The sequence below is a fragment of the Pangasianodon hypophthalmus genome, chromosome 16, assembly GCF_027358585.1.
Source record: "Pangasianodon hypophthalmus isolate fPanHyp1 chromosome 16, fPanHyp1.pri, whole genome shotgun sequence".
Classification (NCBI taxonomy): Eukaryota; Metazoa; Chordata; class Actinopteri; order Siluriformes; family Pangasiidae; genus Pangasianodon; species Pangasianodon hypophthalmus.
In genome coordinates, this window is record NC_069725.1 from 14,962,851 (window position 1) to 14,978,178 (window position 15,328).

General features: G+C 39.3%; 1 protein-coding gene across 2 annotated transcripts in view; it reads left to right on the forward strand.

Annotated features, from left to right (window-relative positions):
• Positions 1–6,348: 6,348 nt before the first annotated feature.
• lama5 (laminin, alpha 5) overlaps positions 6,349–15,328 on the forward strand; it is a 74,854-nt gene continuing 65,874 nt past the window's right edge. Inside the window, exons 1-2 of one of the 2 annotated variants that reach the window (XM_034311945.2) lie at positions 6,349–6,876; positions 11,014–11,166. In XM_034311945.2, the coding sequence (XP_034167836.2) occupies positions 6,622–6,876; positions 11,014–11,166 (408 nt within the window). In that variant the 5' untranslated portion in view covers positions 6,349–6,621. The remainder of the gene's footprint in view (positions 6,877–11,013; positions 11,167–15,328) is intronic. The other variant, XM_034311944.2, reaches the window with a different exon arrangement.

Below are 15,328 nucleotides of genomic sequence, written 5' to 3' on the forward strand. Positions count from 1 at the left end.
TGTGTTATTTCTGCAGGTCTGAATCTCAGGCCTGTCTGCTCACGTCTCTCCGGCCCGGCTTACTGGGTTTGCTGTGTGTTCAGGTGCTCAGATTAGAGCTTTGTAAAAGACACAACATGTCTGTCTTTCCGCTGTGAATTTTATCAGTGCATCAAACTGTGATGCAGGCACTCTACATAGCCAAGATTTTCGAGGAAATCAGGACTGGGTCTTTTTGTAAGCCTCAATGTAAGTCTTAATTTAATGGAATAACCTCTTCTCCTCTCGAAATCTCAAAAAAGGATCCGGCCTTGCATTTAAATCTTATAAAGTTAGACTACTTCGCAGGTATGAACTGTGGAAAAACCCAAATTAAATAAAATTAAATCAAACCTCAACTTTCTTTCTTTGTTACTCTTGTTAAAAAAAGGATTTCATCTAACAGCCTAAGGGTCCTTCGATTTCGTGTAACCCCTTAAAGGTTTTATGCAGAACCCTAAAACAAATGGTTGTCCTTAATTATATAAACAACCATTTTTCTAAGATTGCATGCATGATACCCGCACTGTCTTAGAACAAAGGGAAAAGAAAAAAAGTCTTCAGCCTGTCCCTGTTAAAGGTTCTATATAGCACTATCCAAAGAACTCTTGAAGGGCCTAAGAGCCATTCTTTCTTCTAACAGTGGATGCATCAATATGATTATTATTTGGTGGGTGGGGGGTGGGGGGTATATTTTTGGTTGCCCTTCACCCAACACTGAGATTAACTAAATGACACTAAGCTGAGAGTAATTGGTGGGGCGTTTCCAAGACAACCGGTGGCCTATTCTCAGCCCATAAAAGAAGTCGGTGTGCAGGAAGTCACTTTGTCCCGAGACTCAGTGAACTAAACTAATGAACTGAGAGGGCCACTCTTGAGGATAAAAGGACAGCGTCCCTCTTTCTCCCTCTGTCTCAGCCGTCTAAGGTCATGCACTTTTCTTTTAACCAAACATGTGACAGCTATCCTCTGCTTCCTTCATTGTCTTCTTAGAGACATCCCCATCCCTTCATCTCTTCCTCTGCTGTGTGGGCTAGTTTCACGTTTATAAGTGAATGAGTGCGTTGCGTTAACAGACTGACTCCAGACTTCCGAGTTCTAACAATGAGCTGACCCCTGAAGCTTATGGTGATCCTGGTCTAAGAACAGAGGTCAAAGGTCAACACATGTCAGGCAGACGGCGGTATAGAGAACGTTAGTGTGTCAATGAGAAAGGAATCACTGCTTCCAATAGCTGAGAAGTGAAGTAGATTGAGCTTTACCAGTCATGTCTAGACTACAAAATCTATAATAGAAGTTATACACAGTGCATTAATCATGTATGCAAATGCATTTAGTTAGTTAGGAGTTAAGTTAGCCCAACACTATGTGCCACACATTCATTCATCTTCAGTAACAGGGTTGTGGTGGATCTAGGGCCTATGCCAGGAACACTAGGCATGAGGCAGGAATAAACCCTGGACAGGATGCCAGTTCACCACAGGGCACCATACACACACATTCACACAGTCATTCATAACTAGGGGCAATTTAGCATAGCCAAACCACCTACTGGCATGATTTTGGGAAGTGGAAAGAAACAGGAGAACACGGACGTAACCCATGCAGGAACGCAGAAACATGTAGAACTCTGCAGGGACAGGAACCCAAGTGGGATCGAGCTGGGGATCATAGCTGTTAGGTGGAAATGGTACTTGCTGCAGCACCGTACTGCCCGATATGTGCCATGCAATCTATAAAAGTATAGTTATATCCATGTACAGACAACTTTTAAAATAAATGTGGATTTACATAATCCTTTTACTTTTACTATTTGTTTCCAATAACTTTGTAAAGCTTTGGAAATACTAGTGACACTACAGGGTGTCCCAAAAGTCTCCATACATAGGGGAAATTAACACTTTTTTAGCAAAATATAACTTTAATTACAAAACATGCTCTACATAATTGCCATTTCTTTTTAAACACGCATGGAGTCATCTCTCCCACTCATGATAAACTCGTGTCAACACATCTGGTGTTATGCGTGTAATTACATGTCCATCACAACCTTGTGACAGCTTCCCAATCCAGCCATGAGAATGATTTCTATACATTCTGCTTTTGTCAAAGGCATTGTCTTAAAGGCTATCTGAAAAAAAAAAAAATATATATATATATATACACAGTGAGGTCTGGAAGTATTTGGACAATGATGGAGTTTTTGTGATTTTGCCTTTATACACCACCACAATGGATTTGAAATAAAACAATCAAGATGTAATCGAAGTGTAGACTTTCAGCTTTATTTTAAGAGGTTCCACAAAAATATGGCATTTACCATTTAGGAATTACAGCCATTTTAAGCAAAGTACCTCCATTTTCAGGGTCTCAAAGGTATTTGGACAATTGACTGACAAGAAGTTAATTGACCAGGTGCGATTCATTCCATCGTTACTTCAAGACAAATGAAGCAGATAAAAGGTCTGGAGTTGATATCAGGTATTGAGTTGGCATTTGGCAGCTGTTCGACTGGAGCTACCAATATGAAGTCCAAGGAGATCTCAATGCAAGTGAAGGAGGCCATCATTAGGCTGAAAAAACAACATAAATCTATAAGAGAGATAGCAAAAACCTTAGGTGTGGCCAAATCAACAGTTGGGTACATTCTTAAAAAGAAAGAAAGCACTGGTGAGCTCAACAACATCGAAAGGCCTGGAAGACCATGGAAGACAACTAAAGTGGATGATCGCAGAATCCTTCCCTTGGTGAAGAAAAACCCCTTCACAACATCAACAGAAGTCAAGAATACTCTGGAAAAGGTAGGCGTATCATTATCAAAATCTACAATCAAGAGACGCCTTAATGAATGTAAATACAGAGGGTTTACAACAAGGTGCAAACCACTGGTAACATTCAAGAACAGGAAAGCCAGATTAGACTTTGCCAGGAAACAACTAAAAAAAAGCCTCCCATGTTCTGGAATAAGATTCTTTGAACTAATGAAACCAAGATTAACTTGTACCAGAATGATGGGAAGAGAAAAGTATGGTGAAAGAAAGGAACAGCTCATGATCTAAAGTATACCACATCATGTGTCAAACATGGTGGAGACAGTGTTATAGCATGGGCATGTATGGCTGCCAATGGAACGAGCTCGCTGGTGTTTATTGATGATGTGACTGCCGACAGAAGTAGCAAGATGAATTCTGAGGTGTATAGGGCTATACTCTCTGCTCACATTCAGCCAAATGCTACAAAACTGATAGGACACTGCTTCACAGTGCAGGTGGATAATGACCCTAAACATACTGCAAAAGCAACTCAAGACTTTTTGAAGGCAAACAAATGGAATATTCTTCAATGGCCAAGTCAGTCGTCTGATCTCAACCAAATACAGCATGCTTTTCACTTACTGAAGACAAAACTGAAGGCAGAAAGACCCACAAACAAGCAGCAACTGACGGTGGCTGCAATGAAGGCCTGGCAAAGCATCTCCAGGGAGGAAACTCAGAATCTGAGTTTTGAGAACATGGGCTCCAGACTTCAGGCAGTCATTGACTGCAAACGATTTTCATCCAAGTATTAAAATTATGGTTATATTTACAATTATACCTTTGAGCCCCTGAAAATGAAAGTTCTTTGCTTAAAATGGCTGTAATTCCTAAATGGTAAATGCCATATTTTTGTGGAACCTCTTAAAATAAAGCTGAAAGTCTACACTTCGATCATATCTTGATTGTTTTATTTTAAATCCATTGTGGTGGTGTATAAAGGCAAAATCACAAAAACTCTGTCACTGTCCAAATACATCTGGACTTCTATATATATATATATATATATATATATATATATATATATATATATATATATATATATATATATATATATATATAAACTAAGTATGAAAAATTTTGGAAGACATTTTGCTAAAAAGTGCTAATTTTAGCTCAATGTATGGAGACCTTTGGGACACCCTGTAGAATAAGGAGAGAGCACTTATTGTTTTTAGTAGCTGTTATATTTTCCTCCTCTTGGACAGATAATTTGTTAGTGTTGTTCTATGTAATTCCTCCTTCAGCACCTTTGTATGTGTTTGTGTGTGTGTGTGTTTTACAGCTCTGATAATTAGAGGGGCACCAGTACTCTGAGCATGATCCAGGTGGGCAGAATGAGAGGGAAACACCTGCTCTCTACCTCTCTCTCTGCCTCTCTCACGGTCTCTCTCGCTCCCTCTATCTGCCCTTCCCTTTGTTCTCTGGAGCGCTGCCATTTAATTAAGCTTCAGGTGCTGTGGACTGGAAAATGAAAGCCTGTGTGCTTTTATAACTTGTAGAAGAACGAATAAGGCCTCTAACTGCAGGGGAAAACATAGTACAGAACTCTTGCTTGTAAACGTTTGTGGCATGTTAGAGAACATGGCATTAACAAAATTGGACCCAGTGGAACCCTGATTTCTGTTGTAAAAAGTTTATTCAAGGTTCTTTACTAGCAAAATGGAGGAGGTGTTTATAAGACTCTGTTGGTTTAAGGCTCAGCTCCAAAGCACATACCATTCTAAATCATGGTTTGATTACGATCTTTGATATATGGGACTTTGGTGGACACTGCATGGCAACTATGTGTGTATATATGTATCTGTGACTATATACAGCAGACATCACAGTAATTCTGTGTATAGTAATTGTTTGTAGTGTATAGTATATTTGGTTTTCTCTAATAGTGATAGTCTCAGTAATGATGTTCTACAGCACAGAAAAAAAGAAAATAATGTCCATCACCAGTTTCTGTGCGATCATTTACTGCAGGAGGCTCTAACCAACATAATGCAAAATCTATTTCTAGTTTAAAGCTTTGCATGTAGAGCCATGGTTCTCAAAGTGGAGTCCATCATACATAACACAGGGGTCCATAATTTTATTATTATTACTTACATATTACATGATGACTCTGGAGATCACTTTAAACTACTAACAACCATTATTGTTACAGTTGCTATAGCTATTTAGTTGTTATTATTATTATAGCTACTTGTAAGAATCACGAAAAAGCCATTTTAAATGAATAGGTTTAGAATTGTGCTTCTTGTTCATATCATAAAACAAAACTCAACAAAGCATACATTTAATGTCAACTTGCAATTTTAATAAATATAGGCCCAGTTTTAATAAATATAGACACCTGGGGATGGTGCTGCTTGGGGGCCAGGGAGACGGCTTTGGACTGCGGTTCATATGTGTAGTTGTACTGTGATGGCTTGGGACAGCGATTGCCACGAGCTGTTTTGCACTCAGGTCTCCTTCAGTGGACAGTGGATAGGTTCAACAAAACTGTAATCAGTTTCCCAGTTACAAAACTGCACTATTTGACCATGTAGTACACAGTTATAGAAGGGATTTATTTATAATCGCACTATCTGGTGTCACCCAGATGTCACCCAGATGAGGATGGGTTCCCTTCTGAGTCTGTTTCCTCTCAAGGTTTCTTCCTCATATCATCTCAGGGAGTTTTTCCTTGCCACCGTCACCTTGCTCATTAGGAATAAAGTCATACATTTACAGTTTCTGTAAAGCTGCTTTAGGACAATGTCCATTTTTAAAAGCGCTATACACAAATAAAATTGAATTGAATTGAACAGTAGTAGTAGTAGTAGTAGTAAAGCTTTTTGCAACCCTTTTTAATTTATAATAAATCTGAGGATGATTATATTATTATTATTATTATTATAAGTAGTAGTAGCAGTAATAATAATAATAATAATAATAATTATAATAATAATAAAGCTTTGGAACCCTTTTTAATTCCTAATAAATATGATGATCATATTATTATTATTATTAGTAGTAGTAGTAGTAGTAGTAGTTGTAGTTGTAATAATAATAAAAAAAAAGTTTTGCAACCCTTTTAAATTCATAATAAATATGATGATAATCGTATTATTATTATCATTATTATTAATATTATTATTAGTAGTAGTAATAATAGTAACAAAAAAGTTTTGTAACCCTTCATAAATTCATAATAAATATGATTATCATTTTATTATTATCATTATTATTATTATTAATTATTATTATTATTATTAGTAGTAGTAGTAGTAGTAATAATGCTTTTTGCAACCCTTTTTAATTCATAATAAATATGATGATGATCATATTATTATTATTAGCCGTAGTAAAGCTTTTTGCAATCCTCTTTTAATTTATTAGAAATTTGATGATGATGATGATGATGATTTGCCATACCGCGAGTCTGAGTTCTGAGAGGGTGAATGACGGCGGGAGGCGCAACAATGACACATCATCCTGCTTAACCTCAGTGAGAGAGAGAGAGAGAGAGAGAGAGAGAGAGAGAGGTGCCCACCGGGAAGAGAGACACAGACACAGCTCTCCAGCGAGCAGCAAAGGAACAGACACCGCTTTCTTACTTTCCGCCGCGCGTTCTCTCTCTCTCTCTCTCTCTCTCTGATTCTCTCTCTCTCTCTGATTCTCTCTCTGACTCTCTCTCTCTCTCTCTCTCTCTGATGAGTGCTGATAAGAGCAGTGCCTCTCCTCAGCGGCTGCTTTAGGCTGTGTTCCTCGCAGCTCTCAGTTGGGCGACTGAAGGAGGGAGCGCAGGTGAAAGATGGCGAGAGGACGGACGGAGTTCACGCTCTTGCTGCTTTTCCTGCTCCATGTTTGCGGCACCAGGGCGCAGGACTTACCGACGGATGGAGTGAACGGATTCAGTCTCCATCCGCCGTATTTCAATCTAGCTGAAGGGACGAAGATCACGGCGACGGCCACCTGTGGAGAAGACGAGCACAGCCGCCCAGTGCAGGACCTCTACTGCAAGCTGGTCGGGGGTCCGGTGTCGGGGGATCCGAGCCAGACCATCCAGGTAATGACTCTATCTCTGACTTGTGCTCTTTACCAAAACACACGCTGTTAGGAGAGAAATCCCACTGACAACTTGGGTTACTTTTTCTAGAAGCAGGGTTGCCAAACCTTGTGCTTTGGTGAATGAAACCTGCTCAATAAAGACTCTCAACTTTCAAACCTCACACTATACTACCATTGCATTGCATACAAATATAAACAAATAAACATATTAAATCTAAATATTTAATTTAATACATTGCACGCATGCATCTGGCAACCAAATCCAACCCACGCAGCAGATCAGGTGGAATGCTGCGTGAAAAGCGCGGAGCTGGCAACCCTTCTCCCAGGCGTTGTTCTAGTAGTTTATTCATTTCCAGTTAAATGCATAAAATGGCCGGGGCTGATACAGTTACAGGGCTGCTGGGTGTACACATGTTAGTGTTTATATACACTGCAACATGTCCAGGGTTAATTTAACTCTTGTTTATTCATATCAAACTAATTCAGCACCATACACTCTCACAAAAGGGTCCTAAACTCTACCTGTGTGCCACTGGAGTAGTATACTTATCCTTTCATACCTTTAATATGTATCTTTCAGCTTGAACTGTTGATATACACTGTACTTGGTATTGGACGGCGATAGCCGTTTAGATTAAAGCTTTAAAGGTGACCCTTTTGCACCTTTCTAGGTAAGATATCCATATTAAAGGCACATTGGGTGTGCGTGCCTGAGGGAAGCGGCCCAGCTACAGGGAATGGTACACTTTAGTACTCTTTTTTTTATGAAAGTGTAGCTGTTTATATGGTTCCAGATGGACGCAATGTACAGTATTAACAGTTCAGGTGCTCGCATAGGTGATTTGCAGAGATGATTTTGTTCTTTGTCCATGTTCCTGAAGTTTTTCTAAAATTCCAGCTGGACTCTCAGGAACCCTGTAAGAGTTAATCGAGCACTGCAGATGTTTATTCAGCACTGTAGGTGTCCATTCCCCAGCTAGCAGCTCACTATAGCTCATTCCTAGCTCTTCCTGGGGTCTGGCGGTTAACAGGTCGGTGAGATGTTTAAACATTGTAAAATGCAAAGTCTGGTGTAACGTTACTATTAGCATTTTCTCCCCTGAGGAATGTGTGGCATTCGGTCCCTGCATAAGGCCTTGGGGAGCAGGGAACTGATAGCTCAAGGCATCAGATCAAACAAAATGCAAATAGCAAGTCGCCTCCATTTAAAGGCTTCCATTTCTCCACAGTGTGCGACTGAGCTGCAGTGATCTGTGGATAAATAACTGTCCCTGCTTAGGCACTCATATTCGGACCTAATATATACAGTATATGATTCATTAGAACTGGTGTGTATTCTTGCATTCCTTCGTGATAATCCCTTAATTAAGCCTTTTGTAATCAGTGTTTGTTGGCACTTCACCAACTCCAGTAACAGCGTGAATCTTGCTAGCAGGTCATGGGTACAGTTTTCTCGTGAAGGAAAGCCTGATGGTGTCACATTAATGCAAACTAATGCATTAATGTAGTCATTTATATTTATATTCATTTTAAATGTATTAATGCAACAAACACAAATTAAAATTACAGTTTGGTATATTTATTTCTGAGACTGGTGAATGATTGGAAATATGTAGGCTTTATTGAACAAAAAAAGATGCCCAATATCTCAAAACTGCACCAAACCCAAAGAACTTTACAATACTACAAAATGTAGGCATTTGGAACTTGTGTTACTTTTACACTTGTGCTAAATGTAACACCCCAAGATTAGCATCATACAGACTGCATGCTGATATCATCACACACTTGTCGTAAACTGTGCTGAATCGACTGTGCTCTTAACCTGTGCTGAATGTTTCCTGTGGTTTCACACCGTATGACACAGTTATCAGTTCAGATAAACAAAAGTAAATAAAATAGCTGAAAACTGCATCAGTAGCTTTTTCTCGAACCTGCTCTAATTTAATTCGATTTAAATTTCAACATGGACGCTTTATGCTGTTTCATTATTGCTTAAGACAAGTTTGTGTACATTTGAATATTTCTCTGAACTAGTCCTTTAAGTAAAGTTTTTTCCTTTAAGTAAAAGGAACTGTCAGTTAGGGATAAAGCTTTAAAAGACATGCTTAATCTGTGAGTTCCGGCATTTTCATCAGTCCTAGCAACATCTCTTTGATGGATTACTTTAATAATATATTTTACCTAAACTCCCTTACCTACCTAGTCTTTATTGGCTGTATAGATACCCGGCTTGTTTTTTTTATCTTGTGTAGGTACCACTGTTAATTAAAAGCATCAGCAGAGTGATTGGACATGCCCTAAAGAGTTTTAAAGAACCTATAACACTGCTCATGTAGTGTTATAGGACTGCTAGGCATCTTAATTCATTGCAAAGAAACAATTTTTAACAATAATGAATGACTTCCTCTGTCTTTGATCCATAGACAGAGCAATGTTTTCCATTTTGTTCTTAAATCTAGACTAATAGGAATGAGTGGAAGTGGGGAAGGGTTGGAGATCAATGCGTGGCAGGGACACCCATGAACTCTGACCTTTTCATTGTGCTCGAGTTGAGCTTTCACAACAAAAGTGGCTTTATTGACGACTTAAGAAAAGTTCAAACATAAAAAATAATAGGTATATAATATTATTATTATATTAATATTCGTTATTTTCCCTGCTGACTAGTGTTTTGCGCTGCTGCAAATAGCTCCAGGAAACGAACAGAACAGAATAAAAGTAGAATGGTGAACACTGTAATCTAATAGCACAACTGCAATCATGGCTCAGTAACTCTCGCAGCTCAGGACTACCAATATTCTGGACAAGTGTGTGTGTGTCTCTGTGTGTATGTGGGAGGGGGGGGTGTTGGGTGGGTGGGTTTCACATAACACCACCTGTAAAATTACACACATTTTCTGTGACTGAAAATCAAATGTTTTACCCAAAATGATGAATTTATACCCTGTGTATGGTGCAAAGGAGCAGAATAGGAACCTGTTTGGTGTAAATTCAAAATGGTGGCATTTACTTGGATAATGGGTTAAAAAATGTAAACTCAAGTTAAACATTTTTCTCTCTCGTTCCAAAATGCAGTAGCAATTACATGAGGAAGGACATTTGTAATGTGGGTTGTGCTGCACTGATCTCCACCTGATTAAGTTCAAGGCTGTGTCCCAAGCCACATAATGCACACAGTAACATATCTAAATATTAATGACACATGTACAATATTAATTGCTGAGGTGTTCATGATTCTGTTGCCACTTCCTCAATATTGTAATATAATCCAGACAGTAATACCCAGATAATATCCAGAAACACAAACTAGCCCACTGACTCTAGCTAGCTATCTAAAATACCATGTAGAGAACAAAACTAGCACATCTGGTTGCTTCCAGATAACCTCCTGTTTGTTTCGCTAAAACAAATTTACAAGTGGGTAACGACGAGAGTGAGGATAAACCAGCTAACTGTTATTCACTAGCTTCTCACCAAATTCGAGAAAAGATAAATGCCTTAACTATTCAGCAACAAGAAGCTCCATCAGTCTTAAATCCTTTTTCTTTTTATAGTGTAATTTTAGACTTTTCACTCACTCACACCCATTTATTTTATGCTCTTCCTCTCTTTCTCTCATTCACACACACACACAAACGCACTCTTTGGTCAGACATCTCTCATGCATGAAGTTGAGGCATGATGAGATCTGGCGTATCTGAGCTGATTACAAACTTCCAGCCTATTTTGACTTGACATCTTATTGTAGAGTATTTTTTTTGTCCCTGTACTCAATAATAATTTCTTTTCCATTTTCAACAAAAAAATCTTATGCACTGTAGCTTTAAATTGAAAACATTACTGCGGGCTGATAGGATTGATTCTGCTGTGATTGTATTTGAGCAGTCGGTGGTCTGCCCCCATATGTCCCATATATATATATACCCATACACACACACACACACACACACACACACAAACATATATATATATATATATATATATATATATATACCTGGTCAGCCAAATTCAATTCAGCATGGGGGTTTAGGAACAATACAGTTCACTTGGCAATGAAAATAGTGACAAAAAGTGCAAGACAAATGTGGAAAAGTGTGTTAAATGTGTCTATGTGTGTTTTTTTTCTCAGGGCCAGTACTGCGACACATGTGACACAGCAGACAGTAACCGAGCCCATCCCATCACTAACGCTATTGATGGAACTGAGAGGTGGTGGCAGAGCCCTCCCCTGTCTCGCAGCGCTGAGTACAACCAAGTGAACGTCACTCTAGACCTGGGGCAGGTGTGTGTGTGTGTCTCTCTCTCTCCTCTTTATCTCTCTCTCTTTATGTCTTTTTACATCCCTCACACACACACACACACGCGCACTGTCTACTTCTTTTTCTCCCATTGTGTCAAGATCACAATAACACATACAGTAGTGTTACTCAATACTACTCCTCATAACAGACACTTGTTTGGATGGCTCTCATGTTTCAGATGTTTCGAATGTATCTGGTGGCTGTTTACTTCCGTTTACTTCCATTGACTTTTTTGTGATTTTGTATTTATGTTTTTTTTTTTCATCAGTTTCAGCTCTTCTGAAAACTGCTTTTCAAAAAATTTAGAATATTTTTCTTAGCAGCACTCTACAGATTGTAACCCCTGTACTCCCACACCTATTCATTTCCCACATACTTGCCTCCCCTTTGTATTGCCTAAACACTTCGTGGCGTAGGATTGCACAGGCCCAGTCAACAACAGGGAGTGAGAAAGGAAGCAAGGGAGCAGGAAGAGAAAGATATCACTTCTTTGAGGCCTAATTAGATTTTTGGCATTTTGTTTAAACTGAATTTTATAGGGATGGACAGTTTGTAAAAGAACCAAACACACTTGTTCAATAGAGAAACAATTAGAAGGTTGTGTTTCATATCTTTTGCTGAAGTGTAGTCTCATCTTTCTCTATAAGGGTAGAGGTGATGGGGAGCAGAAAGCAGAGTAATTACAGTAGTGACATGCCATTATGCTAACTGGGAAATCAGGTCTGACTTTCCTTCCTCTGGGCTGCAGTATTTCCATTCTGTCACAGCTCAGGTTAGCAGTATGATAGCGATTGCACACACAGGGTGTCTTTTGTGTTATATACACTCTGAATGGAATCAAGAGGCTGTAACTGGCTTTGTGTTGTGTGTGTTCGTCTATGTGGGAGGGTTTTTTTTCAGTGTCTGTTAAACCAGCTGATTAAAAAGCAACACAAGGACAATCTTACATGGCTGACTGGGCAGATAAAAAAGAGGGAGAGAGCATGACATTTCGGAGTCAGTAGTGTCTTCAGTTTCAGTGCAGAAGGTTTTCAGCAATCTGTCACAGTGGAATTCAAGGAAATGGGACCAGAATGTATGCCGTTGTAAATTTACCTGTGTGTGAGTATGTGTGCGGCATGAGTGTTTAAAGTGCATGAGTGTGTGTGGAGTACAAGCAGTGGGGTCCTTTTGACCCCCAGAGCAGGAGAATGAGATCGGAATGCTGCTGTTAACACGATCTGTCTCAACCTGCACTGGGGCCTAGCCCAAATTACCCCCTCACCTCCACTGTGCTTTTATTTCTCTCCTTCTTTCAGTCCTTTCCCCCTCCCTCATTCCTTTGCTTTTGCTTCAAGTGCCTCCCATCCACCTCTTGGCCCTGTCCAAGGCCTTTGTACCCACGGCTCATCTTCTGTGGTTCAAAAGATTAAACCTACAAATGTTTAAACCTACTTTAAACATTGTGACAATTCCCATTTTAAAAAATTCAACTCTCTCAGCATAGTATTGCTGTTTCTTTAATACTGTTTATATGTTGGTTTTCACGGTACACAAAGACAGATTATATAAATACATAAATGAGCTTAAAGTAAAGATTTAAAAGCCTATTCTCAATGATGATAACTGAATGCCTGGGAAAACACTATCCAGATTTCTTGCCCACTTAGAAGAAAGATGCTTTTGCCTCTGTGGTATGTTCAGCCGTCAAATTTTTAAACAAAGAAACTTTATTGAAATGTGAACATTTCAATTATGCATGTTAAAAGAAATGCAGGAAAGTAAAAGCTCATATTAGAGAGATTATCAATGAAGGATTCACAAAAGGTTTAAAGATTTAGGGTAGAACCAGGATATTGGATAAATGTAGTCAGTGGAACAATTTTAAATTGAATTTCAATTTACTGACCTCCTGAAAAGAAGTACTCTGTATTCTCTTTAGAATATAATTCCATTGGCCATCAGTCATCTCCAGTTTCATGTCTTTTTCCCATTGAAATGCAGTCGCATGCGGTATAATGTATATTTGCTATGCTGTATTAGTAAGCTATTATCACTGTTATATTGTATTACATTTAACTATAATGTTAAGTGGAAGATATAGACACAGTTTTACTGTGTTTATATTTTTGATGAAAGTTTAATGCTTCAGTGTTTTTGTTAACAATGTTAGAATATCCCTCTTGCCATCTGTACAGTCAAGACTTAAAAGCTTAGACTTTTACATTGTTTACTTAGAGGGAAAGTTGTGCCCTTTTCCTGTTCCTGAAGCAGTCAGCTAGAATAGCAGTGTTAGTATTAAGTGTGCCTGTGTGAGTGTCAGAGGCAAAATAGTGCCCCATTGTGTGTCATGTGCGGAGTGTGGCATGGTGCCAACCACGAGAACTGTAAGGACTCTACAGTTTCCTGCCATTGAGTGAGCCATACTGCCATTAATAGTGCTCTCTCTCTTTCTCTCTCTCTCTCTCTTGCTCACTCTCTCTGTGTAACTGATGGGAAAGCGTCAGATCAGGCTGTTTGCTTCGACCTCTGCTTCCTCTCTCTTATTCAATAGCAGCTTTGCAGTGCTGATTGGGATCTGGCTTTCTCTTGCCAGTTCCCTGGAATGGGAGCATCTGACTAAGGTCTTGGAGTGCTTGCTCCTTTTCCAATTTAGCTCTAGAGAGGATTAGTATAGATTCTCTCGGGAAATCTGCGATGTTCATGTTGAGGGTTCCCACACTATTTAGGAAATCATTTTCAATATATTTCTAGGACATTTTCCATTAATTACATACACAGTTATTATTGCCCACAGAAGGTCTTCTTAGATGCGCTGATATCTGCTGACCTCTATAATATTAAAGTCTAGGAGAGAACAAAACTCTAGACCAAGTGCCAAGCAGATTATGCATCTGGGCTTTTTGTAGTTGCCCGGCAGCCAGGTAGATTCAGTAGGCTGCTGATCTAGCACTTACTGATATAGTCTCCTGTCCAGCCACAAGAAGAAAGACCTGTCTCAGGTTTGTGTGTGTGTGTGTGTGTGTGTGTTCTGTCACCATCAAGTCTCAAATGGAGGGCTGTATTTCAAAGTTTCCATTATTCCACCCTGAATCTTTCTGCTCTTGCATCACTCACTTTTTCTGTGTTTATCAGTCCTTGTGTTCACTTCAGTCTTTTTACCGTTGTGTGTTATCTAAAATACGAGCTTCATTTATCTCTCTCTTACCTTTTTTTTCAGTCCGTTCTTCCACTCCCTTGTTTAAATTGTCTGCACAAACACATGCAGAGAAGTGACAGAGAGAAGGACAGAGAGACAGAGAGAGAGAGAGAGAGAGAGAGAGAGAGATGGTGTAGAACTCACTATGGTAACATAATGGAGGCAGAGCTCAGGTGAAGTGTGTGTCATTTTATGCTAGATTTAGATCAGTTGGATACATAATCAGAAAGGAATTTAGCTTTTCCTTTTTTTAGCTTTTCCCCATCAGTCATGTCACTGGAATCTAAGAGCTCGTCTTGCTGAGAAACTGAGAGTCACAGAGTTTATTGGAGGCCACTGCAGGCATCATTCACCACTAATTCACAGTACATGGGGTGTAAGCCCCAGGCCCACAATCCCCTGCTCTTACTTGTGTTATATATGACAGTGGAACATATGTACTGTTGAACCACACACACTGTTTTAGTAGGCTATATAGAAAATCTGAAACTGATATGATGAAGCATTAATGAGCAAACCTTCAGCCAACTGTTTGTTGCTATGACTGTGTGATGTAGAGTTTATTTCTGGTGGTGCAGCAGGTAACGTTGCAGCCTCGTAGCTCCAGGGTCTCCAGTTTGATCCTGAGCTCCATTTACTCTCTGTACTCTCTGTGAGTTTCACATGTTCTCCCTGTGTCCGGGTTTCCTCCAGATTCTCTGGTTTCCTCCTGCCTCTTAAGGAGCCTTGTTGATGCCTTTCTGCTTTTGCAATCTTTATGCTTTGCTAGAATAGGACTTGAATCCCATCTTGGACGACATGTTGACGACTTGTTACGACACTCATGTCACATGACTGTTTGCACCTGATTCACGTTTATGTTAATTAGCTCTAGTATTTAAGTCATGTCTTGTACAGCACTCAGTGTCTAGCTTTTGTCTTTTTTCTGTCATTGTTGGTTATCATTGGGGCCTAATTCATGTCAT